The sequence below is a fragment of the Eublepharis macularius genome, chromosome 12, assembly GCF_028583425.1.
Source record: "Eublepharis macularius isolate TG4126 chromosome 12, MPM_Emac_v1.0, whole genome shotgun sequence".
Lineage (NCBI taxonomy): Eukaryota > Metazoa > Chordata > Lepidosauria > Squamata > Eublepharidae > Eublepharis > Eublepharis macularius.
This window is the reverse complement of record NC_072801.1, coordinates 1,096,208-1,118,985: the sequence shown is the minus strand read 5'-3', so window position 1 is coordinate 1,118,985 and position 22,778 is coordinate 1,096,208. Positions and strand designations below refer to the sequence as shown.

Here is a 22,778-nt window from a genome sequence, read left to right as displayed (position 1 = left end):
ATTGTCTGAAAGAACAGCTCTGGCCCTCCGAGCACGGCGCACGGCCCAGCCCCGGCCAGAGGCAGGCTGCTCCTCCAAGTAAACAGCGTGGCTCTCGGGGGAGTGCTGTGACCAGCCAGCATCTTTATTAGCCTGTGATGTGCCGCTGCTTTTCCCAACACACATTAATACAGGGACTCTTTTCCTGCGCGGGGTGTGCGTGTGTGTGCGTGTGCGCGGGGGAGCACTGAGCACAGGCTCCGACTGGATCCAGCCCTTTGCTGCTAGCCCAGCATGAGAGCCCCTTGGCCAGCTCCGGGTGCTGTTGGATCCTGCTGCTGCTCGCTGGTGAAGGGTGCTCCCCTCCCTCCACACACACACACACACACACACCCTTTTTGTATCAGGCCACCAAAGCTTTGCCTCTGCCCCCTGGTCCACCCTGCTAACGCACACCACCCCAAGCTTCCCAAAGTCTCCCGTCCACCTTTGGGCTGCGTCTCAGGGAGCCAGGGGCATGACGAGAGCAGCGCCCCTCAAACTCCTGCCGCACGAACACACCCGCTGCAGCCAAGGATGCTGCCCTCCTGAGCGGAGACAGAGAGAGTGTGGATGGGAGTCCCCAGAAAGCTGCATGGATGCCCCGTCTTTTGGGTGCCGCTTCCCAGAGGCAAAAGCCTTTTAGGCTCTTTGTTGTTCTGATATGGATGCCTCCCCATCACTGTCCAGGTCCCCAACATCTGGAGGGGAGACGCGGAGGGAGTCATAGTTGGGGGGAGGGGTGCCTGGTTCACACGCCTCCTCTTCCTCCTCCTCTTCCTCCGGGTTCTCAGCAGCCCCCTCTTCCTGGAAGGCCCGGTTAGTGTGGCCCTCCACCCTCCGCCCCACCGTTGGAAGGGCCGTCTCGGGGCCCGGGGCCTCCGCCCGCCTCTGCTTCACTCCTTTGCACCAGCCAATGAGCTTCAGGATGGTGATCCACAGGAAGTCAATGATGATCTCTCCAAACTCTATGAGGCACAGGACGGAGCCCCCCATCCAGAAGCCAAACTGTCCTCCCAGGCTCGAAAGGAGCCAGACAATCTGGAAAGAGAGAGAGGGGGGGGGATGAGGACGCCTTGGTCTCTGAGGAGCCCATGGGAAGAGCAGGAGCGGCGGCAGGCTAGCGACCTGGTCGTTCTCTTGCAAAAAATTCCTATTTTATTCAACTTGGATTTGGGTTTGCCGCCTCGGCTCCAAGTGAGTAGAGGCTGTTAAGAGTTGTGACTCAGCACCTGAGACTCTGGCTGTCCAAGATTTTGGACACGAGGAGGGGAACATTGAAAGGAAGTTTGCAGATGAGAGCGGTTCAGGATCGTGAAAACCAAAGTAGATTGTGAAAAACGTCAGGAGGATCTATCAAAGTTGGATGAGCCGGCAACAACGTGGCAAATGAAGTTCAGTGCAGGTAAGCGTAGGGCAACGCACACTGGAACTAAAAATCCCAGCTTTTTAATACAGACTGATGGGACCGGAACTGACTGAGAGAGAGATCTTAAAAAGAGTTGCGCTGGACAGCTCAATGTAAATGTTGACTCTGTGCGCAGTAGCGGCTAAAAAGGCCAAATCTGTGCTGATGATGATTAGGAAGATTATTGAAAATAAAAACAGCCAATATTGGAATGCCTCTGTAGAGATCTATAGGGCGGCCCCATTTGGAATACTGGCATGCAGTTTCGGTCACTATCTTTTAAAAAGGACGCTGCACAGCCAGAAAAGGACGGTTAAGGCGTTGGGCCACCTTTCCTATGAGGAAAGGCTACAAAGACTGGAACTTTTCCATTTTTTTTAAAAGATCAATTATGGGGCACGAGGCGCAGGTTCATAAAATTATGCCTGATGTCTCCTTATCCTGTAAGACAAGAATTCCAGGAAGGACGAACGGCAAAACACAGCCCTGGGAAAAGCAAGTTTATAGGAAAGCCAAAGACCGCTCCCACCACTCTCACAGTTGGGGGAGGGCTTTTGCCCTGATCTCTCTCGTCTTGGAAACCATCGAGAATATGGCCTACAGTGGTTGGATGAACAAAGGGGTCCCAAAGCCGCCCCCTAAAGCTGCTTTTGGCTGCAATGGGATGCTGGAACTCCAGCAAAGGCCAGAGTGCGAACATGCCCCTTACTGTTGTAGATGCTGCCTCTGAGATGGTTCGGTAGTTGTACTCTTGAAAATAGATGTTCAGCTTGATGATTCCGCTTCTGCAGGGGAGCAAAAGAAGGGAGAATTCCTCAGATCAAGCAAGGTCTTTCCAAGGGCTGCCTCTCTACACCACCACTACCTGCTGTCTCCCTAGTCTGCCCCCCCCCAATTTTTTCTGAGAAAACTGTGCCTGGCAGGAATCTTCTAGGCAAGTCCTGGGGAGGAGGGGTGATTCTGAAGCCCCACCAACAGCCTTCCCCCCTTCCCCCCCCCCCCGAGCTGCCATCCTGCACTCTCCCTCCTGTCCCAGGGCTAAGGAAACAAGGCAGCCGGGGGGCGGGGGTGGGAGCAGTTTCCTGCCTCTGTACCAGTAACTAAGATGAAGCTGCCTGCATTAAGAAGAGCTGTGCCAGGCAGCTTCACAGAGTTGCCTTCCCAGTTGGCACAGGAAAGAGGCGTGTAGTGGGCAGTTGTCCAGGACTCAGCCCCACCTTGAATGGCTGCTCAGCACTTTATTTAGAGTCTGCCTTTCTCACTGAGATCCAAGGCAGCTTACAACAATGCAAGTGAAAATACAATATAATTGACAGCTCAGACATTCACTGGGCAAAGGACAATAATGAACAACAGTCTGGACATTCAGGAAACAGATAGGGAATGCTAGCAGAATTTTTTTTAAAACAAGCGTAAAGCCAAGCACAGAGATGAAATCTATCTGAAACAAAGCAGCACTAATTTTCATGTCATGTTTAGCAGCGTGGAAGCTCGCTAGTAGGAGCACACCTACGTCAGCAGACCATGCCCAACAGCACAGCACTTCGTCTGGGTCCCTACCAAGACATCTCTCTGAGCTATTTCTTGTGGCACAGTCATCATCTGGGTAGAAAGCCCTCCTGAATAATTCAGTTCTGCATGGATTGCGGAAAGCCGGGAGAGTAGGAGGTTTCCTGACCCCCTCAGGCAGGCCGTTGCACAAGGCAGGGGCTGCTACAGAGCAAGCACGTGTGCGGGCAGCTGCTGCTTTTGCCCCACTGTAGGGTGGTCTCTTCAGAAGGCCCTGTTCAGATGAGCGAAGCTGCCCTGGCAGAACACGGGGGTGGGGGGGGGAGAGGTGGTTGCACAGATATGAGGGGCCGAGGCCACGAAGGGCTTCGATGACTGTGACTGGAGCCCAGTATCTGATGGGAAACCAGTGGAGCGACTGCAGAACGGGAGTGACGTGCATGCTCCATCTACCTCCTGACTAAACCAGCTGCAGCGTTCTGCAGCAGTTGAAGTCTCCGAGTTAACTTTCAGGAGAGACCCTGTGTTGCCTTCCTTCAAGTAGTCGAGTCTCAATATTACTGGGCCACGAATCCAGGTGGCCACATCAGTCGTGTCACGGCAGGGGGGGGGGTCCATCTTCCAGGCCTTTTTTGCCACTGTGTTTACTTGCTTCCCTGGTAGCAGTGCTGGATCTAATATAATCCCAAGGCTTTCCCCTGAATTAGCCAAGATCAACTGAACTCAAAGGTCAGAAGGCACCACTTCCTTCAAGATCTCTGCTTTTCCAACCTGCATCACTTCTGTCTCTTCTCTGGTTCAATTTCAATTTGTTTCCGTTCCTCCAGTTGACAACACCTGGCAAACACCTCTACAGCGCCACCAAGGGATTTGGAGAACGAAATTTAGAGCCGAGTGTCATCCCGCATATTGTTGGCATCCAATTCCATAGCTATGAATGAGTTCTTCCAAAGGCTTTACATAGAGGCTGGACAACATGGGGGATAAGATTGTGCCTTGTGGAATGCCACAAGATAATTCCTGCTCCAAGGACAGCTGGTCTCCAAGGGCAACTCTTTCAGTCCGTCCCATGGGGAATGATTTAAACCAGTCCAAGGCGCGTTCTCTGATACCTAACTTACTTCTGCCTTCAAACGCCTCAACAGGCTGGCGTGGTCTCCTGTGTGGAAGGCTGCAGACAGATCTCGGAGGAGGAGCAACAATGAAGCAAGGCCGCTGGCCACGTTTAGGGAGAGGCCGTCAACTCCAGCCCCCAGAGCTGTCTCTGTCCCAGAGCCTGGTCTAAAACTAGACTGAAAAGGGCCCAAAGCACCAGAGGTGTCCAGGAAGGCCTGGTCAGCTGCTGCTCTCTCAACTACTTTGCCCAGAAAGGGCAGCTTAGAGACTGGGCAATAATTGGCAACATCATTTTTGTTTAAGGATGATTTTTTAAAGTAATGACGACCCCCTCTTTGAGAGGCTGAGGAAAGGTGCCTTGAGTGAGTGACTGATTTCTGATAAGACTTCAAGGGCTCCTTTATGTGGTCTTTGCAAGATTTTAGTAGCCAAGATGGGCAAAGATCCAGAGGACAGGTAGTGGCCTTCGGAGAGGCCACAAGTCTGCCTGTACTCAACCAAGGTTTGGGGGGGGGGTCCCCAAAGCTGTGGAAACAGGGAGACCTGCTATAGTCTTAGACACCCAAGTGGGCTTCAGTACTGCCTGCTGTGCCCTGGAGACGATGAAGGAAAAATGATTTATGGGAGGGAAGAAGACGGGGTTCCTGTAGTTTGTTCCGTTATGAATAAGCAGTCTCTGGGAATATAGCTGCCCCCTTTTAAAAGGTGTTTTGTGGCCACCACTAGATCCAGTGGCAATGAGTGCCACAGATCATAATGTGCCTCTCTTGGGCCTTAGCTAGACGGATGCCTGCCTTCCCGCACTCTGTCCACCTACAGCTCAGGGAGGAGCTTGACTTTACTTGCCTGTTTAGAGTGATGGTTTCTGACTTATCCCTTTCGTACGACAGAATTCTGAAAATCCAGTCCTAGGAAAAGGAAAACAAGAGCGCTCGAGCCACTAGGTGGAGAACGGCTGGCTGCTGATGTGCTTTTGGAGGGTCCAATTCCTGTGTGGTCCAATTGGAGGGTCCAATTCCTGTCACCATGCAGGTGAGAAGACTGCGGGAGGGAGAGGCCCTATGGGCTTCCTCCTGTGAACGCCCCAACAGGAGCCCGCCTCCCCCTTAGACACTTCCCACAGTCCTGCAGCCGGCAGGCAGAACCTTTGCCGCTTCCTGCCTGACCCAGCTCTGTCAAGAGCAGGCCGCAGGGCAGAACTAGGCCCACAGAGAGCTGTTCCCAGTGCCTGCTGCAGGGATCTGCAACTGGGCATCTTTAGGACCATTCAAAGGTATCATTTGGTGGTGGGGAGCCATCCGGAGGAGTGGTTTACTGGGCTAAAAACCACTCTCAGGCACTTGCTTACGTGCATAGTGCGCAACTGGGCATAAGGCACTCTGTAGACAACTACCAGAGCTATTAATGAAATACTAAAACAGGCTTTTCACTTTGTGCTTTCTGTTGGCTTTATTCTTTTTACTCTAGCTGCCCAGCTGGTCATGACATGTAATCCACCCACCCAGAGCCTCCAGGATCCAGTGGATTAAATACACAGGAATCTACCCCAGCTCCACGGCCTCGGTAGGGGGCCCAGGGGTCAGCTCCTGGCCTATTTCCCAGAGTCAAAGGAATGTTTCACCCACCTCAGAAGCTTCAGACGGCCAGTCAGCCATGGAGATGGTCATTTTGTACTGGGTGTTGCTGGAGCGAAAGGAAGTAGAAAAAGGAGAGTCAGAAACAAGGACTTCCATCTTGATTCCTCAACCCCCTCTTAGTCCTTGGATCCGCACCAGGCGAAGTCCAGCCTTTCCCTCCCCACTCTGCCCTCTTGGAGCCCCCCCTGCTCTTACTTGCAGGTCTCCTTGCAAGACTCAATACAATACTGCCGGTGCTCCAGGCTCCCACGCAAGGTGGAATAGCAATATGCTGTGGGGAGAAAACAAAGAGCAATCTGTCCAGTTGGGAGTGGATTGCAGACGATGCCTCCCTACTGGTTTGTTGCTGCTGCTCTGAGGAACGTCAAGCTCAGAGTCGGACAAAGAGAAAACAGTATTTCAAGAGCGGCTTTTGGCTCGCCAACATCCTCGCTAGATCCCAGACTCAAATTTCCCACAAGTGAGGCGTCCTTTTCACAACTGAAACCTAAGAGCAAAACTTGTTCCGCTCCCTCTCCCAGACCATTCCCCATGCTGTGGCACGCTCCTTCCCTTCCCAGCCTTGGCAAGTGTTGGCACTGCCAACCTATGCTGCCCTTACCCCAATCTGGATAGTCGTCATTGTTGCAATAGTCTGCTCTCGTGGGCCGAGGGAAGGCAGCATGGGCACACTGGCATATGTCCACCATCTGTCGTTGGAAGCAGGAACGCAGGCATGCCTAGAGGAGGGGAGGATGCTGGGTGAAGGCAGGAGGGGTAGGGTGCCAAGAGCCAGCCTCTGGCCTGGGGCTCAGGTTCACCCCTCCCCCCCCTTCTGAACTGAGCAGAAACAGAGTCAGGGACGGTAAAGTCTCTGGCACAGCACAAGAGCACGCCTGGTGCTCTCCACGTGGCACTTTCTCTGTGAGGTGGTCAGCTGGGCTGCAGTCCCCCAGGGGAGGCGGGTTCTCTGCCTGTTTGCCCTGCCCCACACAGAGAGAGCTGACAGGGAGGCGGGAAAGAGAGACGGAAGAGCGAAGCTCCCTCCACCCCCGCCAGCTAGTATGTGATCTCACCAACCAGCCACTTTTTGGCCTCCTTGAAATTGTACAGAGAAGCTCGGCGGGAGTTTGGGTAAAAAGGCGACTCTTTGGGCTGAGCACAAGCGCCCCAGTGCCACTCACCTGGATGGAATACATCGTTCTGAACTGGCTTTTGGCAGAACTCCCCTCAGTTCCATTTGACGTGCAGTTGGCACAGGACTTCACTTCCTCCTAGAAGGGAGAGAACTTAGATCTGCCCTCCCCTCTCTTCCTGGTTGCCTGCCTGACCTGGTCCAAACCATTCACGTTTCCCCAGCCTTTCCTGTGAGCATCTGTTCTGTGTTGGGGTCCTTTTGGCCTACCGATGCCGGTTGACCCCCGAGGTGCAATTAGTGACAGAGCAGGGACAGGGAGCACCCACACGGATCGGAGTCCATCCATCCTGCCCTGCAGGGGCACGGGCGTGGCGAGGTGGCTGCTATGGTGGTATTGGGATATGTTTGTGCAATTTATTCTGTAAACGCCCACTGTGGGCCAGCCCTGCCTCTTAATCACAGGCGGTCTGTTGTTATCCCCAAATTCCATTATGACTGGAAACTCAATCCTTTTGAAACGAAAGACGAATCTCATGTCTGAGCCTCAATCCTGGTTTTTGCACGGAGTGGCCAGAGTTCAAGGGGTTCTCAGCACAGCCCCCAGCACCCCCCCCCCAATCTGGGCCGTCTCAGACATTCCCTTCTCCGCCTACATCTAATCCTGAATCTTCCAATGGCAGAAGCTATGGAATTTAGACAATTGAATTGTTTTTATTTTTTGTATGCTCATTTTAAAAAAAATCTCTCATAACACCTTAAGTGATCCTCAGGAGTGGCCAGAATTTCAGGCTTCTTTGCATATTGGGAGATTTTTCAGCTCTAGCTTGGTGACAACTCTTCAGAAGTGGAACGCTCTTTCTCTCTCTCTCTCTCTCTCTCTCTCTCTCCCCCCCCCCCCACACGGCCAGTGTCCAAGATCTATTTACCATTCCATTCAGACATGGCGTTCTTTCCCTCTTCTCACTACACATCTTTAAGTCCTCTTTGGGTGAGCCACATGGGCAAAGGAAAATAAGGACTGTGAGAGCAAGGATGGTTAATGGGGGGGGGGAATGGGATTCCCCTGAAACCCAGTTCTGGGAATCCCCTCATAAAACTGAAAGTGGCACTTGTCAAGAGTCAAAGCAAGGCTAGTGGCAAATGCCCTACAGTTAGGCAGAACCCAGGTGTGCCACCCGCCGCCCCTCCCCGTTTCTCCTGCGCCAATGGATGCAGAAGCTGGGGGAGGGGAAAGGACAAGGACCCCCCCACCGATCACAGCTGGAAGGCCGGACTTGGAGTGCAGCCGCTTCGCAGGAAGACTTTTGGCAGAGCTCGGTGGTAGAACGTTGTGATTATTAGAGTCCTGCCCCCCCCCCGCCGCCCCTCGGCCGTGGGCAAGAGGACAGAGCCCGCTTGCTGTGGAGGGCCTTTCTCTCTGTTAGGGAGGCGGCAGGTGCACCTCCGTGCTGCACTGGGAGGACTGAGATCCTCCTCCTCTGCTCTGCCGGCTGCTAGGGTGCCTGTAAGCGACAGGAGCTGGGATTTTGTGGCACCGACAAGAATGTTGGGAAACTCGCCACGTGGCTGGCTTCACTGAGGGCAGCAGAAGAGCAAAGAGCGCCGCAAGAAGGGACTCCCCCAGCGAAAAGCCAGGCTCCGGAGTGTCTGGGACGGACGCCTTCCCTTCATTCTCCTCTGCAGTGATTCAAAGGGGCTCACAGCCAAAGCCCTACTGGGCCAAGATATTCCAGAGGAGACACGGGCCCCGGGGGCCAAGACTCTGCTGAGGCCGGGACCGGAGGGAACTCACGGCCAGATGCCTCAGCGGCTCTTTCAGAGATCCCTTGACCCCCACCGTAGCCAGCTTGTTAGCTCACAATGGCCGGCCACCATGCTGGATAGAGGGTTGGGTTGGGTTGATTTCCACCTGTCTGCTCGTTGTGTTCTCGCTCACAGACTGACTTTTCCCACATAGCACCTTTCCTGGGGGCTTCGGCATGAAGGGTCTCCTTTCACACAGGAGCGGAGTTTTGGGCCAGGCTGCTAGGAGGAGAGGGGCACAACATATTGCGCCATCAGGGAGGGAGGCGCAGGTCTCACTCTGGCCATTAATGACCTGCACATCATGTTTGTGCTTCCTGTACTCAGGCAAGTAACTGAAGGTTTGCAGCTGCTAATGGGAAAAGCAGCCCCCGCCCCGCCCCCCCCAAGGGACAGCCACGTTCAAGGGCGAGGCCCCATCACCTGCACGGCCTGAACTTCCAGGTAGTTTTCATAGAGGTTCTGCACATCTATGTCAGACCCATTGACCGTGCAGTCATTGTACGGATACTCCAGGCGTTTGAGTTCATCCTGCAAAGGAGAGAAGTCTTCAGCGCAGAGGACAGGGAGCCAGTTCTCGCTGCCAAGCACAGAAAAAGAAGGGCCCAACCTCTACAAGGAGATTTTGGCTTCAGCTAAAATAAGGAGAAGGTGAGCGGGGGGAGCACACCAATGCAACCACAAGGAGAAAGTGTGCAGAAGACCACCCCTACCGCCCGCACTCTGGGGAAGCATTCCAGGAAGCCAGAGAGCAATGGCTCCCGTCTCTCTGGCTTCAGCCAGGGCCAGCTCGGGTTATTTTGTTCCCCCAATTGAGGGACGTCCACTGCCTGCCAGGAGGGGGTGCCACCTGCCGCTTGCCAATGGAGACAGCTTGAGCCCCCACAGCACATCAGCCCCCTCCTCACTGGGCCTCCCCAAGCAGGAGGCTGGGCCAGAGAGCCGCAATGGGCACGGCCTCCTGCCCTTCCCAGGAGCCAGCAACTGGCCAACATACTGCCTCCCCTCTGCTCTCTTACCACCATCACCCCAATGGAGGTCTCGGTCCCAGCCATGGCAAAGATGCCCTCGTCTTTGAGGAACGGGAAGCTCTTCTGCTCGTGCAGCATCAGCCGGGCCCCAGCAGTCGAGGTGAGGAAGGGGAGGTAATCTGTCTGGTTGATGTCCAGGATGAGCTTCAGTCCTGCGCGAGCAAGAGCCAAGAGTCAGCCCCTACCCCCCAAATCTATGGGAGCCTGCAAGGAAGCAGACCCCGAAGGGACGGCATAGGGAGGCCTCCACTGTCCTCATTGTCTGGGGAAATGGGGTGGGGGTGAAGCAGTGTTCGCAGCCAGCGCTGCATGGAAGGAAGGGCTGGGCCCCATCTGCCATGGAGGGGTGGGGTGGGGTGGGGCTCCCCTTCAGAGCTGCCTGGGCAGCGGCAGGGAGAAGTGGATCACCTGTGCTGGGGAAGGCTGCTTTGCTTGTGGCAGATCACCTGCTTGGTCCGTAGAAGGTTCCCCAGGACCTTGGCTTGGGTTCTCCCCCACCCCCCGCAAAACAAGTGCCTCCATCCTGCTAGGGTACCCACCAAACTCTGCCCCCGGATTGGAGGAGATGAGCGGCTTCTCCTCCATGCCCCAGTTGAAGATGTAACAGTTGCCATGGTCTGGGTGGTAGAGCTGTGAGAAGTTTCTACTGGAAGGGAGGAAGGGTGGGCTGTAAATGTAGGGCTTGCTCAGTCCCCTGGGGGAGGCAACCTGGGCTCACAAAGAAACTCTCTTGCGGGGCATGTCTCACACACACAGAGGCCACGCAGGAGCCTCTAGCCCCTTCTTCAGTAAGCAGCGTACTGCCCATTTCCATCTCGGGCACACAACAAAATGCAATGTGGGATTGGCTCCTCCCCACCACATCCCGGCCAGGAACCTCCCAAGAGCCACATGGGCAGAACGGGCCACGTGTTGAGCTGGTAGGAACCAGAAGCCAGAAACAGGCAGTCCGCAAGGGGATCAAAGCTCCCGACAACTTAAGCCAAGGAGCCCAACTCAAGACTGGAGGGGAAGGCAAACAAAAGGGGGCCCTTTCAAAGGACCGGCTTTCCCCTTGGACTTGAGCATTCTGTTTCCCAGAGCGGAATCCAGATCTCTTCCAGAGTGCATGGACCTGAACACCCACCTTGCTGACGGATTGCGCAAGCAACAACCTGCCTCTCCAAACAGAGCTTCTACTGTGGGAAAACATCCCCTGCAAAATCCAAGGACAGCCAGGCACTTAAACGTGAGTGTTTGGAGACTGACTTTTCGTTTGGTGCCAAGCATCTCCTTCTCTGCTCTTTGGCGAGCAGCTAGGTAGGGGCTGGCCGGGGTGACTCAGTGCCCAGGACCCAGACCTAGCCTTGGTGACTGGTTTGGCAGGTGAATCGCAGCTCAACCAGGGCCAAAACCATTTCCACCCCAATCACTTTTCTGATAGAGGTCTCCCGAGTGCCAACCTGGCGAGCATAGAGCAGGGCAGGACACAAGCGCCACTGACAGAGCAGCACTGGCGGGCCGAGAGCAGCGACACTCCCACTGTTACGTGCTCTCTTTCTTTCTCTCTCTCGCTCTCTCTCTGAAACCCGTACCCTGAAATGTGGAAAAGGTGCCTTGCCCTCCAGCCTGGTAGGCTCCCTGAATTTCAGGGCTCCATCCACAGATGAGAGGGTACTGGTGACATCCCCTCCTTGGGAAGGAAGCCAGAGCTCAGCGGAGCAAGGCCTAATCAAGGGGAGCAAGGACTTGGACACCAACGAAATGCCAAAGGGCTCTCTCTGGCCCGGCCATCCTACAGCCAAGCAGCAAGGGCCCTGGGCACACTCCCTCCCTGACCTAACCCCGCGGCCGCTGCCTCTGGCGCGTCCCCCTCCATTTCCCCCACCGACCGTCCAGGGAGCCAGTCTGGTGTGCGCACCTGAAATTGCAGGGCCGTGCCCCGTACAGACACGCCAGGATCATGTCGTTCCGCTGGTAGCCCGCCTCCTCCTTTTCTTTCATGGACATTCGGGAGAAGATGCTTGTTGACTGCAAGACGTACCACTCGGTCACTGCCTGAGCTGCGCTGGTGAAATTCCGATAGGCACATCTGGTGCCGTTCTTACTGCACTGAGGAGGCAACCAGAGGAACGCAATTGAGGGGGAAATGAGAGAGGGGTGATGCAGGTGGCAGATCAGCCAGGAGCTGGAGCCTCCCTGTTCAGGGGCAGTATACCACCAGAGGCAGGGAAGGATAGGGTATGGCAGTGCCTCCCGCCGCCTGCCAGACGGCTTTTGGAGAGAGGATCTTGGATGCCGTGCATCAGTTCAGTGGAGCAGTGCTCATGTTCAGCATCCAGCAAGGAGGTCCGCTTTTATCCCCCTCTGCCGTGTGACACGCACCCACGTCCTGTGGCCCTCACCACTCACTCACCAGTTTTACAGCCAGCTTGAACTTGGATGCATCTGAAGTGGTAGCAGAGGAGAAGTTGGGGAGCCCTCCAGAAACACTTGAGCTGTTCCCCAGAATGTCAATGACAACTGGGTCAGCCCCTTCGCTCTCCGCGATCACCACCAAGGGCATTTTCCTCCACAGGTCCAAGTTCAGGTTCTCGGTGGCATTGGCTGGGGGGGCTGCAGTCCCGTTCTGTGGGCCAGACAGCAGGAGCCTCTCAAGGGCCGCTTGGGTGAGGCTGTCCACGTCCTTCAGGCGGTTCTTCACCTTTGAATACCTGAAAGCAGCGAAATGGGGGGTGGGGGGTGGCCTGAGGAGGAGGCTCCAACCCCCCCCCCCGCCCCCAACCCCAGCAAGGCCTCTGCTCAGGCCATGCTAACCTCAAGGGGGGAGGTGCAACTGCGCTCGTGCGCACACGCACCCCTTGCACGGCGGGTGTCCATTCCCAGGGCCCTTGCAGGAGAACCGGGCTGTGCCCTCTGCCCCGGCTCTGCTGCTCCATCGCCCTCGGAGGTGCCCACTGGCTGCCACCTGAAGTAGCGACCCCGGAGCCCATTTCTGAGGTCTGGGCTCAGCCCTTCAAGGCAGGGAGGGAGGAGGAGGAGGAGGTGCAGAGAGTGTCCCTCCCCCCCCCCCACAGCACTGCTCAGGTGGGCGGGCTGCCGGGCTGGATCTGGACAGGGAGGAGCTCCTGCTTAGCCTGGCAAGTTCACTCGGGGCAGCCGGCCCTTCAGAGGGTCCCCTCTGGATTATTCATTCAAAGCGCAGCACAGCAGGGCACCAGGAAACAAATGCGAACACACTTCAGGATGCTGAGGCCACACACCTCTTGCCTGACGTACCTGGGGGCATTGGCACATTTCTGCCTCTCTCGGAAATGACTACGCCCAGCTAGATATATCCAGTCTTTGGTTTTTCTAGTCTCCTTCTATCAGCCTGAGAAGCCACGGTCCCTGAAGAACTAGCCCCGTGAACAGGCTTGGACCCCTGGCTCCTGAAGGGCACCGGCCAGCGTGGTGTAAAATTCTGCTCTGCAGCACCCCTGAGCATGTGCCCATGCCAGCTTTGCCCACAAAGAGTGGATTCAGACAAATGCTGCCCCTGGTGCATGTCCAACTTCTGCATTAACGTCATGGTGCTTGTCCAACTAAAACCCACCCAGCCAATCTTTGGAGACCGAGCCAGAGACCACCCTCGGCCAGCCCAGCCCAGATGGTGCAGGCTCCGCCAGCCACAAAGCCCCAGCAAGCCCACCCTGGCGCCCGAGGGGACTCACTTGAAAGGGCTGGCACTGCAGATGGTGACGGCCGGGAAGGTCATGCTCTTGAAGCCAATGGCCAAGGAGGCCGTGACGTTGTAGGAGAGGTAGGATCTGACGAGGATTCCCCACTGCCAGACCACCAGGGAGGCAAAGAGCAGCGTCAGGAAGAACCAGACGGCCTTCTTCTTGGGGCCTTCGCGGATGATGCGCTTCGGTCCGTGGGTGTTGGTGTTGTCGCAGTACCAGACCAGGAGCTCCCGGTAGGTGTAGCCAGGGCCCTTCTGGAGGCGATGCAGCGCCTTCACAAAGTACTTCTTCAGGGTCATTTTGGAACCTGCCCCCAGAAGATCACAAAGAGTCACACCGACAAGCACCCCCGGCAGGGTTTCATGCCAGTTCTCTGGGGCTGGACTGAGGCTGCGCTCTCCCGGCAAGCAGGTGCTTTCTGGGGCAACCACTCAGACCATGTGGTTAGAAGCTCCTGCAGGGCAGCCAGAGGAAGCGGCAATGGGAAGGGGGGGGTGCCCCCAAGTGTGGGCGAGACGGGTGGTCCCGGTCCACCCACGGAACTGCAGCCAATGAACCTGCCTTTAAAGTTGGGTGTTCCTCCAAAGGCCAGCTCTGAAGCCGCCTACTTCAGCCCCACCACCGGAGGAAGCGGGCAATTGCCTGCCCCAGCCATGCCAGCCTTTTCACCAGGGACAGGAAGCTGGGTCAGCAGGGAACCAAACAGGCGGGGATGGCGCTTGTCCCTCCAGGGTGTGTTGTGTGTGTGGCCCAGAGCAGAAGCGGCGCTGGGAGGCCACGGACTGGCTGCTCTGGGCCCTGCCCGGCCTCAGGGCTGGGCAAGGGACTTTGCCGCTGCAAACTAGGCACAACCGTCAGTCCCAAGGCCAGCCCACCTACCAACACTGCCAAGGGCTTGCTGTGGCCTCGGAGGAGATTCCCGTCTCCTGCTGAGGACCGTGTATCAGTCCTCAGCGCGCCACCCCAACCGATCCCTCGGCTGAGCCACTGATTCTGCTTGTGCACATGCGACTGTCCAGAGAACGGTGAGCATCGCCAATGCACGCAACAGGCTTGTTGGGAGAATGTGCATGCTGTCAACGCTCCCCCTGCTCCGCTGCATGGGGGCTCAGTCTGCACAGAGCCCCCTGACTCACAGGCCCTGTGTGCAGAGTTGCACACGGCGCCAGGCCTTCGGAGATGTATCCCGTCCCTTCCAGATCACCTGTTCTGGGCCACAGCATTAGCAGGGAACGCTGCCCAAACCAGGCCCAGACCTCTCACAGTCTCCTGCACGTGAGCAGGTGCCTTTGGCGACAGGTGGAGAAGTGGGCTGGTGGGCTCCCTCGTGAAGGCAGGAGGCGGGACGCAGAGGCCGGCCGTCCCCCACAAGCCTCCTTCCTGCTGGAGAGGGGAGATTCCACAGAGGCACCAACCGCCTGGCAGGGGAAGGGACAAGAGGTTCTGTTTGCTACATTCTTTCCTTGTCAAGATACCATCAGTACATTTTGTTCTGCTGATGAGGGGATGTGGCATAGTTTGCATTGGCCTTGCGAGCCCTAAAGCACACATCTGTCTGTAAGGTGAGAACGCATATTTCTGCATCTTTACATCCCTAGGTGGAAGGGCAAAAGGCAAAGAACGGCGTGCTGTGTAGACAAAGCTGCAGAAGTTTTAAGGTTTACACCTTAAGGAAAGCCGGAAGCCACCGCAGGAGCGAGGAGAGAAGCCGTGATGTTGACTGTCATTCTAGAGAGCTGGGAGGGGAGGCCAAACAGGGGGCCGGTGCCTTTGGCGACAGGAGGAGAAGTGGGCCAGTGGGCTCCCTCGTGAAGGCAGGAGGTGGGACACAGAGGCCGGCCATCCCCCACAAGCCTCCTTCCTTGAAATAGCCCCAAACAGGGCCATTTCAAGGAGGCAACTGGCAGGTCACTTCCGCCCAGTAAAGTGGAGGGAGAATCAAGTCCTGCAAATTGGGCCCCTGTCCTAACGGGGAGTGCACCAAAGCTTTAAAGGGGGCCTCCAATTTCAGGGCTTCTCCCAAATTCCTGCTGTGGCGGAGAAACATCCGTTGCCAAAGGGACACAGGTAAATAGGAACTGGCCCAGCCAGAGCACATCCCAATTGACCCTGGCAGGTTGCCCAGGATGGAGGCTGCTCGGCCAGCCCAGTCAGTTGACAGTGCCACAGCAGAGTCCCTGAAGGAATCCCAGAGGGCAGCTGCCCTCCCTCTTCGCTGGGCATGGCTGGGGTGTTCAAGGGGAAGAAAGGTACCACCACATCGTGCTCTGAAAGCTGACAGTCAACCAACTGGAAGGAGTTCAAAAGGAGACTGACACTTTTCTGGGGGGGAAACGGACACCCTCTGGAAGTGGGCGAGAATTCTTCCCAAAGGGGGTGCCAGCGAAGAGCCAGAGAGGACACCTAAGGAAACCCCAGCTCAGAAACTCCCGCTGAGGTCTGATGCAAATGATGCCGCAACTGCCCCTGTGAGCATGGCCCAGAGCGACAGGATGTTGCATCAGGCCCTGAATAGGAGACGCCAGAGAGAGCAGCCGAGCTCAGCGACTCGGCTTCAGCAGCTGCCAGAGCCTGGGCTGCTTCCCCTCTGCGCTGCCGTTCAGAGGCACGTGGCTTCTGAACTGACCCTGCCTGGCTCTTTTTGTGGGCAGGGCTGGATGCGAGGAACACGTGCAGGGCTTCTTCAGAGCCACGGAAGCCGGTGGCCGTGCAAGGCAGCAGCCACGCAGGTCCAGGCCAGTGAGCCACTCGGGCCCAAAGCCTGTTTCCCACAGTGCCCCCCCACCCCCCACCCCGTTTCAGGACCCGACTCTGCCTGGAGCCTGTTCTCAGTCAGATTTCTGGGCGGAGGGGAGCCGCGTCCTCAAAGTGCCGGAAAGGGATTGTCCCCTCCCCCCAGGCTCTCCTTTTTTAAGGGGTCTGTTGGGCTGGCCGTCCGTTCTTTCTGTTCCCAAGTCTTTTGGGGTGCTGCTCTCCATTGACATCAGGGACTGCGAGCTTTCTAGTTCCCCCGAGCTCTCTGCCTGCCTGCAGGAAAGAGGAGCTGCCCAAGCGTCCAAACAAGGCCCTGCACAACTCCGCTTGTGAACTGATGCGCGAAGGGGGTGCCATTCATTCGTGCTTCAAGCTCCAAAATGTCTCAGGCTGGCCAGGGAGGAAGATCCATTCTCAACTACCCGGGACCCAGCGCCTCCTCTGGGACCAACCAGCTTGCAACAGGTGGATCTGAGGCAGGCAGAAATCCCACTCAGGACAAACCACCCCCTCCGTGGACGGCCCTTTCAGTTGGTCTTACTCATCACAACAAGATGAGCCTCATTGCCCTGTTTAGGCCACACCCTGTGAGCCTCTTCCACAGCACTGAAGGAAGCCGCCCCCACCCCTCATTCCTCCGGGCCTGCTGGGGACGGAAGCTCTGCTTCCAGGGCAGCCAACTGGATCCTGGACACTCCTGGAGTGGTGGGGGCCATGCATGGGGAGTGGGGAGAGCTCCGTGGGGACCAGAGGCCAGAGAATCTGTTCTCCAAAGGCGCCATCTGCTCCAGGGGAACTGACTTCTGGAGAGCAGTTGCAATTCTGGGAGAACGCCTGGCAGGTAGCAACTCTCGCTGTTTTTTCAAAACGGGACTGAAGCGCGTTATCTGCAACACGGCAGGGTGCGTGGATGGAAGAACCTGAACCCACAGCTCAACCCAAGAATTGCTTGGGGTAATAATTTTAAGTTGTCAAAATATTCTTCTTCAACAAAAGATTTTTAAAATGCCTGAAGAGATGCCCTCCCATGCAGCCGGCGACCCAGTACCAGGACTGAGGGGAAAGAAAGCCTTCTCTCGGCAATTCTGAAAGCAATGCCTGTCTCTGGGCGGGAGCTATCTCCTGCTGCTGCCCCCCCCCTTGGGACAGCCCCAGGTCTCTGCCTGTGGCCTGCCTGCTCTCATCCGGTAGGGCTTTGGGAGAAAAAGGGAAACAGGAAGCGCCCAATTTCTGCAATGCACAGGCTCCTCACTCCACAAAATGCGCCCCCCAGGCTGATGGGAAGCCCACCCAACAGCTGGCATCCCTGAGCAGGCATGGAAACTGGCCAGGTAGGGTGGGGAGAGCCGCCCAGGACTCCCCCCTTCCCAATTTCAACCACTTTGAGTGGTTGAAACTTTGGCAGATCCAGCTCCACGAAGGCGTGGAGAAGGTTCAATATCCTTTCGGAACCCAAAGGGCCAGATCCTTTTCTTGGGAGTCATGGCAGCCAAACCAGAGTCCAGCAGCACTTGAAAGACTAACGGCGTCTTCTCCAGCACACGTTTTTGTGAACTTGTGCTGGAATAATACAGTTTGTCTTGAAGGTGCCACTGAACTGCAGTCTTATTTTGCTGCTGGAGACTAGTGGCCTCAGCGAGCCCTCCAGAATGGAAAGGGAGCCAATCCAAAAAACCGTGGCGTGGGCAGAAATTCAGATTTGGGGATCAGCAGCAAAGAGAGGCTGAAAGACCTTCCTTCTTGTCGGGGGAGGGACCAGGCTGTCCAGGAGAGATTAAGCAGCTGTTATGGTGCAGCTGGGCAGCCGTTCTTCCCCCATGAAGGACTTCAGGAGGGGACTCCCAAAGAGAGGCAAGGATCCGTTCCCCGGGTCCGGGGAGTTCGAAGAGTCTGGGCAAGACCTCTCCCCAGGAGCTGACTGGAGCAGGGTTCAGAACTCCGGGCCACACGAAGCACTGGCAGCGGAAGGCTGGAGAGACCTTCCTCCACGTCCCTTGCGTGCAACCCTCTCCCTTGTTTCTCCTGTACGACGGCCGCCCTGGCAGCATTCACGAGAGCTGGGCAAGCAGAGCCCACCCCCTCCGCCTCTGCTGCGGAGCAGGGGGCGAGCCACGCCCACCTCAGTAACTGAAGCCAGCCCTGAAAGGCTGCTGGCCCAGATCTTGCAAACCTCACAGGCTGACCAGCGGGCTGCGACCAGGGCAAGGGAGACGTTTGCGCAGCATGCAGGATCTGTGACCCAGCCTGCCCAGGCCGGGCTTCCTTGGTGGCCTGAGGCAGGATTTGTTCTCCCGTTTAAAACTCTAGATGTGGCTGTCAGGGCTGGATCAAGGGGGGGCAGGGGGGTAGTCTGCCCCTGGTACCGCCACGGAGGGGGCGCTGGGAGCAGCTGCCAGCTGCCAGGAGTGTGCGGGCTGCAGTGCGGGCAGCCTCGCAGCCCCCCGCGCTGCCTTTTGCCTGCCCTGCAGGATAGGGGGTGGCTGGCTTGCCGTGCGCTCCCTGTCCTGCAGGGCAGGCAAAAGGCAGTGCGGGGGGCTGCAAGGCTGCATGAGCCATTCGCCTCTCCGCAGGACAGGGGGCAGGCGGCCGCCCCGTCCTGCAGGGAGGCAAATGGCGCAGGCGGCTTCCCAGCCCTGCACGCTGCCTCCGCCAGTGCACCGCATGGGCGGCATGCACCACCCTGTGTGATGACATCACAGAAGTGACGTCACCATGCAGCGCTGGGAGCACGCGCATGCACACGTGCGCACAAGGAGTCGGACTAGGGTTGCCCTGTGCGCCGGCAACCCTAGATCCAGCCCTGGTGGCTGTGTGCACAAACACACTCACATGCCCCCTCCCATTCATTCTGGAAAAGGCTAAACAGAGGGTGCCGCTTTTAAAAGCCAGATCTGAAGAAGTCCTGGTGTCCCAGCTCAGCTCGGCCTCCGTCAGAAGGGAGGAACCACAGAGGGAGGGAGGTGCTCCACCGTGTCATATCTACCACTGGACTCCAGGCTCCATCTCAATCCTCTTTAGCCCTTCTCATGCAATGTTACAGGACTGCCCTAGCGGAAGAAACCCGTCCTAGCGGATCCCTGGGAGGCAACGTCCCAATCTGCTTCCCATCTCCTCCCACCCCGGGAAAAGTCAAAAGACAAGCAGAAGGAAAGGGAAGGTCGCCTGCAGAATCTCCGGCTTGGCCTTGAGTGTGCCCCTACCAAGTCCCACCCACATGGCTAGAAAACAGCAGAGCTCCCTTCCCGTCTCGCTCACACAGTGGCAGCTGCAGGAGCTGGTCACTGTGGAGGCCGGAGCCACTTGCCCTGCCCTTACCTGGGCCACTCCCATCTTCTTCTGAAAGAGGCGGCAGATCCATTGCCATCTAAACCTGGCAAGAGGGCAGAATCACTCTCTGCTTCGAATGCTGCAGGGAAAATGAGCTCGTTCCCGATGACTTGAGTCCTGGGCAGGGCCCTGAGAGCGTCCGTCAACAGCCTCCTTATTGGGCTGAATCTCTCAGTCCTTCACCGCGACGGCAGGGCTCAGGGGCGGATCAAGTATCAGTCCCTCGCTGATGTGTCCTGCAACACAGAAAGGAGAAGGGCATCTTAGGCATCCTCTGAGCCCTCCAAAGTACCTTCCTTAAGACTATGCCACCCACGCCCCAGGCAGCACGGGCACACAGGGGCGCATTCTTGCTGTCTGCCCTTGGGAGCCGGGGGGATGCGCTTCCCAGAGGAATCGGGGAAGACCCTCTCTCTGGTTGGGCTAGCGGCTGGGTTTAAGTAGACAAGGGAAGCTTTTAAGTTCCCTGGATTTTTACCGGGTTGACTGTTTACTTCTCCTGAAAACCATCAGTGTGACCTTTCAGAGGAGGAAGGGCAGAATCAAACACCCAAAAACAAACATACAATTCTTCAAGCTCGTAAAGCTGAAAAGCGGTTCCACAGTTTCCTGTTTTTTCATCCTGCATTACAAAAAGAGTTGGGAGAGCTGAGTTCATCTGCAGCACCTCCGGCAGTTCAAAACAGAAACATCTGGACAGGTGGAAGAGACCAGCTCAGGTGGGACCATCAGTCCCAGAGAAAGAAGTGCCCAGTGCCGAAGAAGAGAGGAAGGGAAAGAGACAGGCCATAAACAAGGAGCTGGGACTAGAGGCCCAAAGGGGATTCTGAGGAAACGGAAGAGGCCCAGGGCCGATCCAGTAGCGACACGAGGGGACGGGGTAAGCAAGAGCGCCTGCTTGCACAGGAGGAAAGTACAAGCACCCTTCAGTGACCTGAGCCTCCAGGTTTGCACTTTATTGCTGTCCTCAGAAAGTAGATTTCTGAGGTTGTGGGATCCACTGCGACAAATAATCACTCAGGTTTGATGTTGCATCAAGGAGAGGATGAATGGCAAAAAGCACAAACCCCCTTTGGGCCTGGAGAAAGGTGCTGAGGCTTTCCTGGCATGTTGAGCTGAGTGTTTGGCCTACCTAGTCTCTGCCAGGGGAGCTGGCAGTGCCAAAACACTGCTTGGGAGTGTCCTCTAGGCAGGTTCCATTTAAGAGATTGGGATTTGGTAGGGAGGTTTGCAAACAAACAGCGCTGCTTGTGAACCTAGCCCCAGGCGCTCCCTTCAGACTAGCGGAAACTGGAGCCTGCCTGGAGCCCAGACCCCCCTGGCCCGTGGGGATGAGAGGCAAGATCCTTACTGACTCAGGCTGGGGGCTCTGCTGGCCACAGCTTCACAGCTGAGAGCCCAAAGTCTTTGGGTGGGAAGAATAACCTGCCAAAGGCACTGCAGAGCCCCCACTGAGCTCTCGGAACTCGCACTTTTGCTTTGCAAGTGGGTGGAACTGGCTTGCTATCGACGGGCCCAAAGGGTCCCTTCTGGTCTTTCAGAGCCAGTGAAAGATGAGTCGTGCTCTCAGCCTCAAGACTTGTAAGCACACAACAAAACTGGCAGCGGCATTTCTAGCAGCCCCGCCCTCTCCGAGGGATCAACGCCAGCCTCAACCACTCGGCTGGAACACCTCTTCTGTATAGAGGGCCTTTCCCAGAGGCCTCTGATCTTTCTTTATAGATCAGGCTTTGGATTTTGACTGAGGGGGCAAGATGTGCCCCCCCTGCCCCCGCCTAAGCCAAGCAGGACTTGATCAGGCCAGTGCTCAGACGGGGAACTTTGTGGGACCGTGCCCCCCCCCCCATGTACACAGTGCCTGGAGTCCCCTGATGGAAGTCAAGCGGGGCAGAATTAGAACCCGGCCCCAGCGAGAGCTCCACTGCTTTGCAGGAGAAAGCGCAGGCCTGGAGACCTCCCCTATTGTATGGGGCTGAAGCGCTGCTCTAGTCCCTTTCACACCACCAGAGGAACCGGCTCAAAATATCAAGCTCCAAGCCCAGGGGAACGCTAAAGGCCACCAGGACTTTCGGGGTAGAAGCGCTGGAAGGGCACTCTGACTCTTGAAGGGTCATGCCCTGAAAATCCCGGTGGTTCTCGCGGTGCCCCGGGCCCCTGTTCTGCGGCAGACCCACACGGCTGCCCCCCTGAAACCCGCTCATCACAGGCGTCCTCGCCCGGGGGCCCTTGGCTGGGCGCATTCGCGAGGGCCACATGGGAAAGAGCCGGGACTCTCTTCCGCCACCAGAGGGAGCCCCCGGCCACCCGCAGCCCCGCAAGCCTCACAGCCGAGCGGCCAGCAGCGGCCGGGAGTTCCGCAGGCGCCCTTCAGCCCTTCTCTCCAGAGCGGGGTGGGCCAGAAAGACCAGTCCGGCCCGGCCCCCAGGCAGGGCTCGCCGAGCGGGCGGGACTGGCCAAGGCCACCCAGGGAGCCTCGGCGGCACAGCGGAGGTGCCAGCCCGCTCTGCCGGAGGCTGGGCGGCCCTCGCAGCGCAACACCGCGCCGTTTGACCGACACCCCTGGCCGGGACGCTCAGGCGGAGCAGCGCCCCTCTCGCGCCCCGGGACTTCACGCAACCCAACGAGAGCGGCCGAAAAGCGCCCGGGGGCGAGCGGGGCAAGGAGCGCTTAAGCGGGGGCGGCAGCAGGAGGCGCGGGCAAGAGCGCGCTCCCCCGGCCAGACGCCCCCGCGTTTCTCAGAGCCGGAGGCGGCGGCGTCTCCGCTGCAGTCCCGACGTGAGCCCCTCGCCCGCCCGCCCCTCGACGGCCAAGCCCCCGCCCGCCGCCGCCTCACCTGCGCGCTCCCGCCCGCCGCTCCAGCGCCCGCTGCACAGCGCTGCAGGCCTCTCCCCGACGGGGCGGCCACCGAAGCGCGGCGAGGGCAGGGCGAGCCTGACGCCCCTTGGCGAAGTGGGCCGGCCGGTGGAGCTTTCCGCGACTGGGGAACTGCGCCCGCCCCGGTCGGTCCCGCGGGCGCGGAAAAGTAGCGACCCCGCCCGGCGATGAGGGAGGGGCGGGGGCAGAGGCCAGGGCCTCCCCGGCCGGCTGCCCCTCCTCCGGCGGCTCCTGGAGCCGGGCTGTGGGTGGCGGGGCGGCTGCTCGCTTCTAAGCCCGAGCCGCGCCTCTCCCCGCCGCGTGCGCAGGAGCCGGGCCCAGGAAGGCCTGCCGCCCCCGGGCCTACGAGGAGGGCTCGGGCAGCGTCTCCGGCCCTTCGGGGCCTCCGTTTCGCGCCTGCGGCAAGCTCGCCGCCCTGCGTCAAATGGCCGGAGCCGGCCCCGTCCAGGCGGCTCCGGCTGGACTCGCCCTGTGGGCCTC

General features: G+C 57.7%; 1 protein-coding gene across 6 annotated transcripts; it reads right to left on the bottom strand.

Annotated features, from left to right (window-relative positions):
• Positions 1 to 92: 92 nt before the first annotated feature.
• On the bottom strand, positions 93 to 22,442 carry SCNN1B (sodium channel epithelial 1 subunit beta). 6 transcript variants are annotated; one of them, XM_054994734.1, is made up of 16 exons: positions 22,258 to 22,442; positions 19,903 to 20,046; positions 19,413 to 19,660; positions 13,332 to 13,650; positions 12,035 to 12,332; positions 11,540 to 11,730; positions 10,179 to 10,285; positions 9,628 to 9,791; positions 9,032 to 9,139; positions 6,852 to 6,941; positions 6,290 to 6,407; positions 5,884 to 5,959; positions 5,677 to 5,734; positions 4,898 to 4,959; positions 2,136 to 2,211; positions 93 to 1,059 (listed from the first exon to the last, which is right to left on the bottom strand). In XM_054994734.1, exons 3-16 carry the CDS (start codon positions 19,459 to 19,461, stop codon positions 661 to 663), a joined length of 2,115 nt encoding a protein of 704 aa, XP_054850709.1. In that variant the 5' UTR covers positions 19,462 to 19,660; positions 19,903 to 20,046; positions 22,258 to 22,442; the 3' UTR covers positions 93 to 660. The 6 variants fall into 6 exon arrangements, with proteins under 6 accessions (XP_054850709.1, XP_054850715.1, XP_054850712.1 ...); XM_054994740.1 differs by having other exon boundaries at positions 10,179 to 10,282; XM_054994737.1 differs by having other exon boundaries at positions 19,991 to 20,046.
• Positions 22,443 to 22,778: the final 336 nt, after the last annotated feature.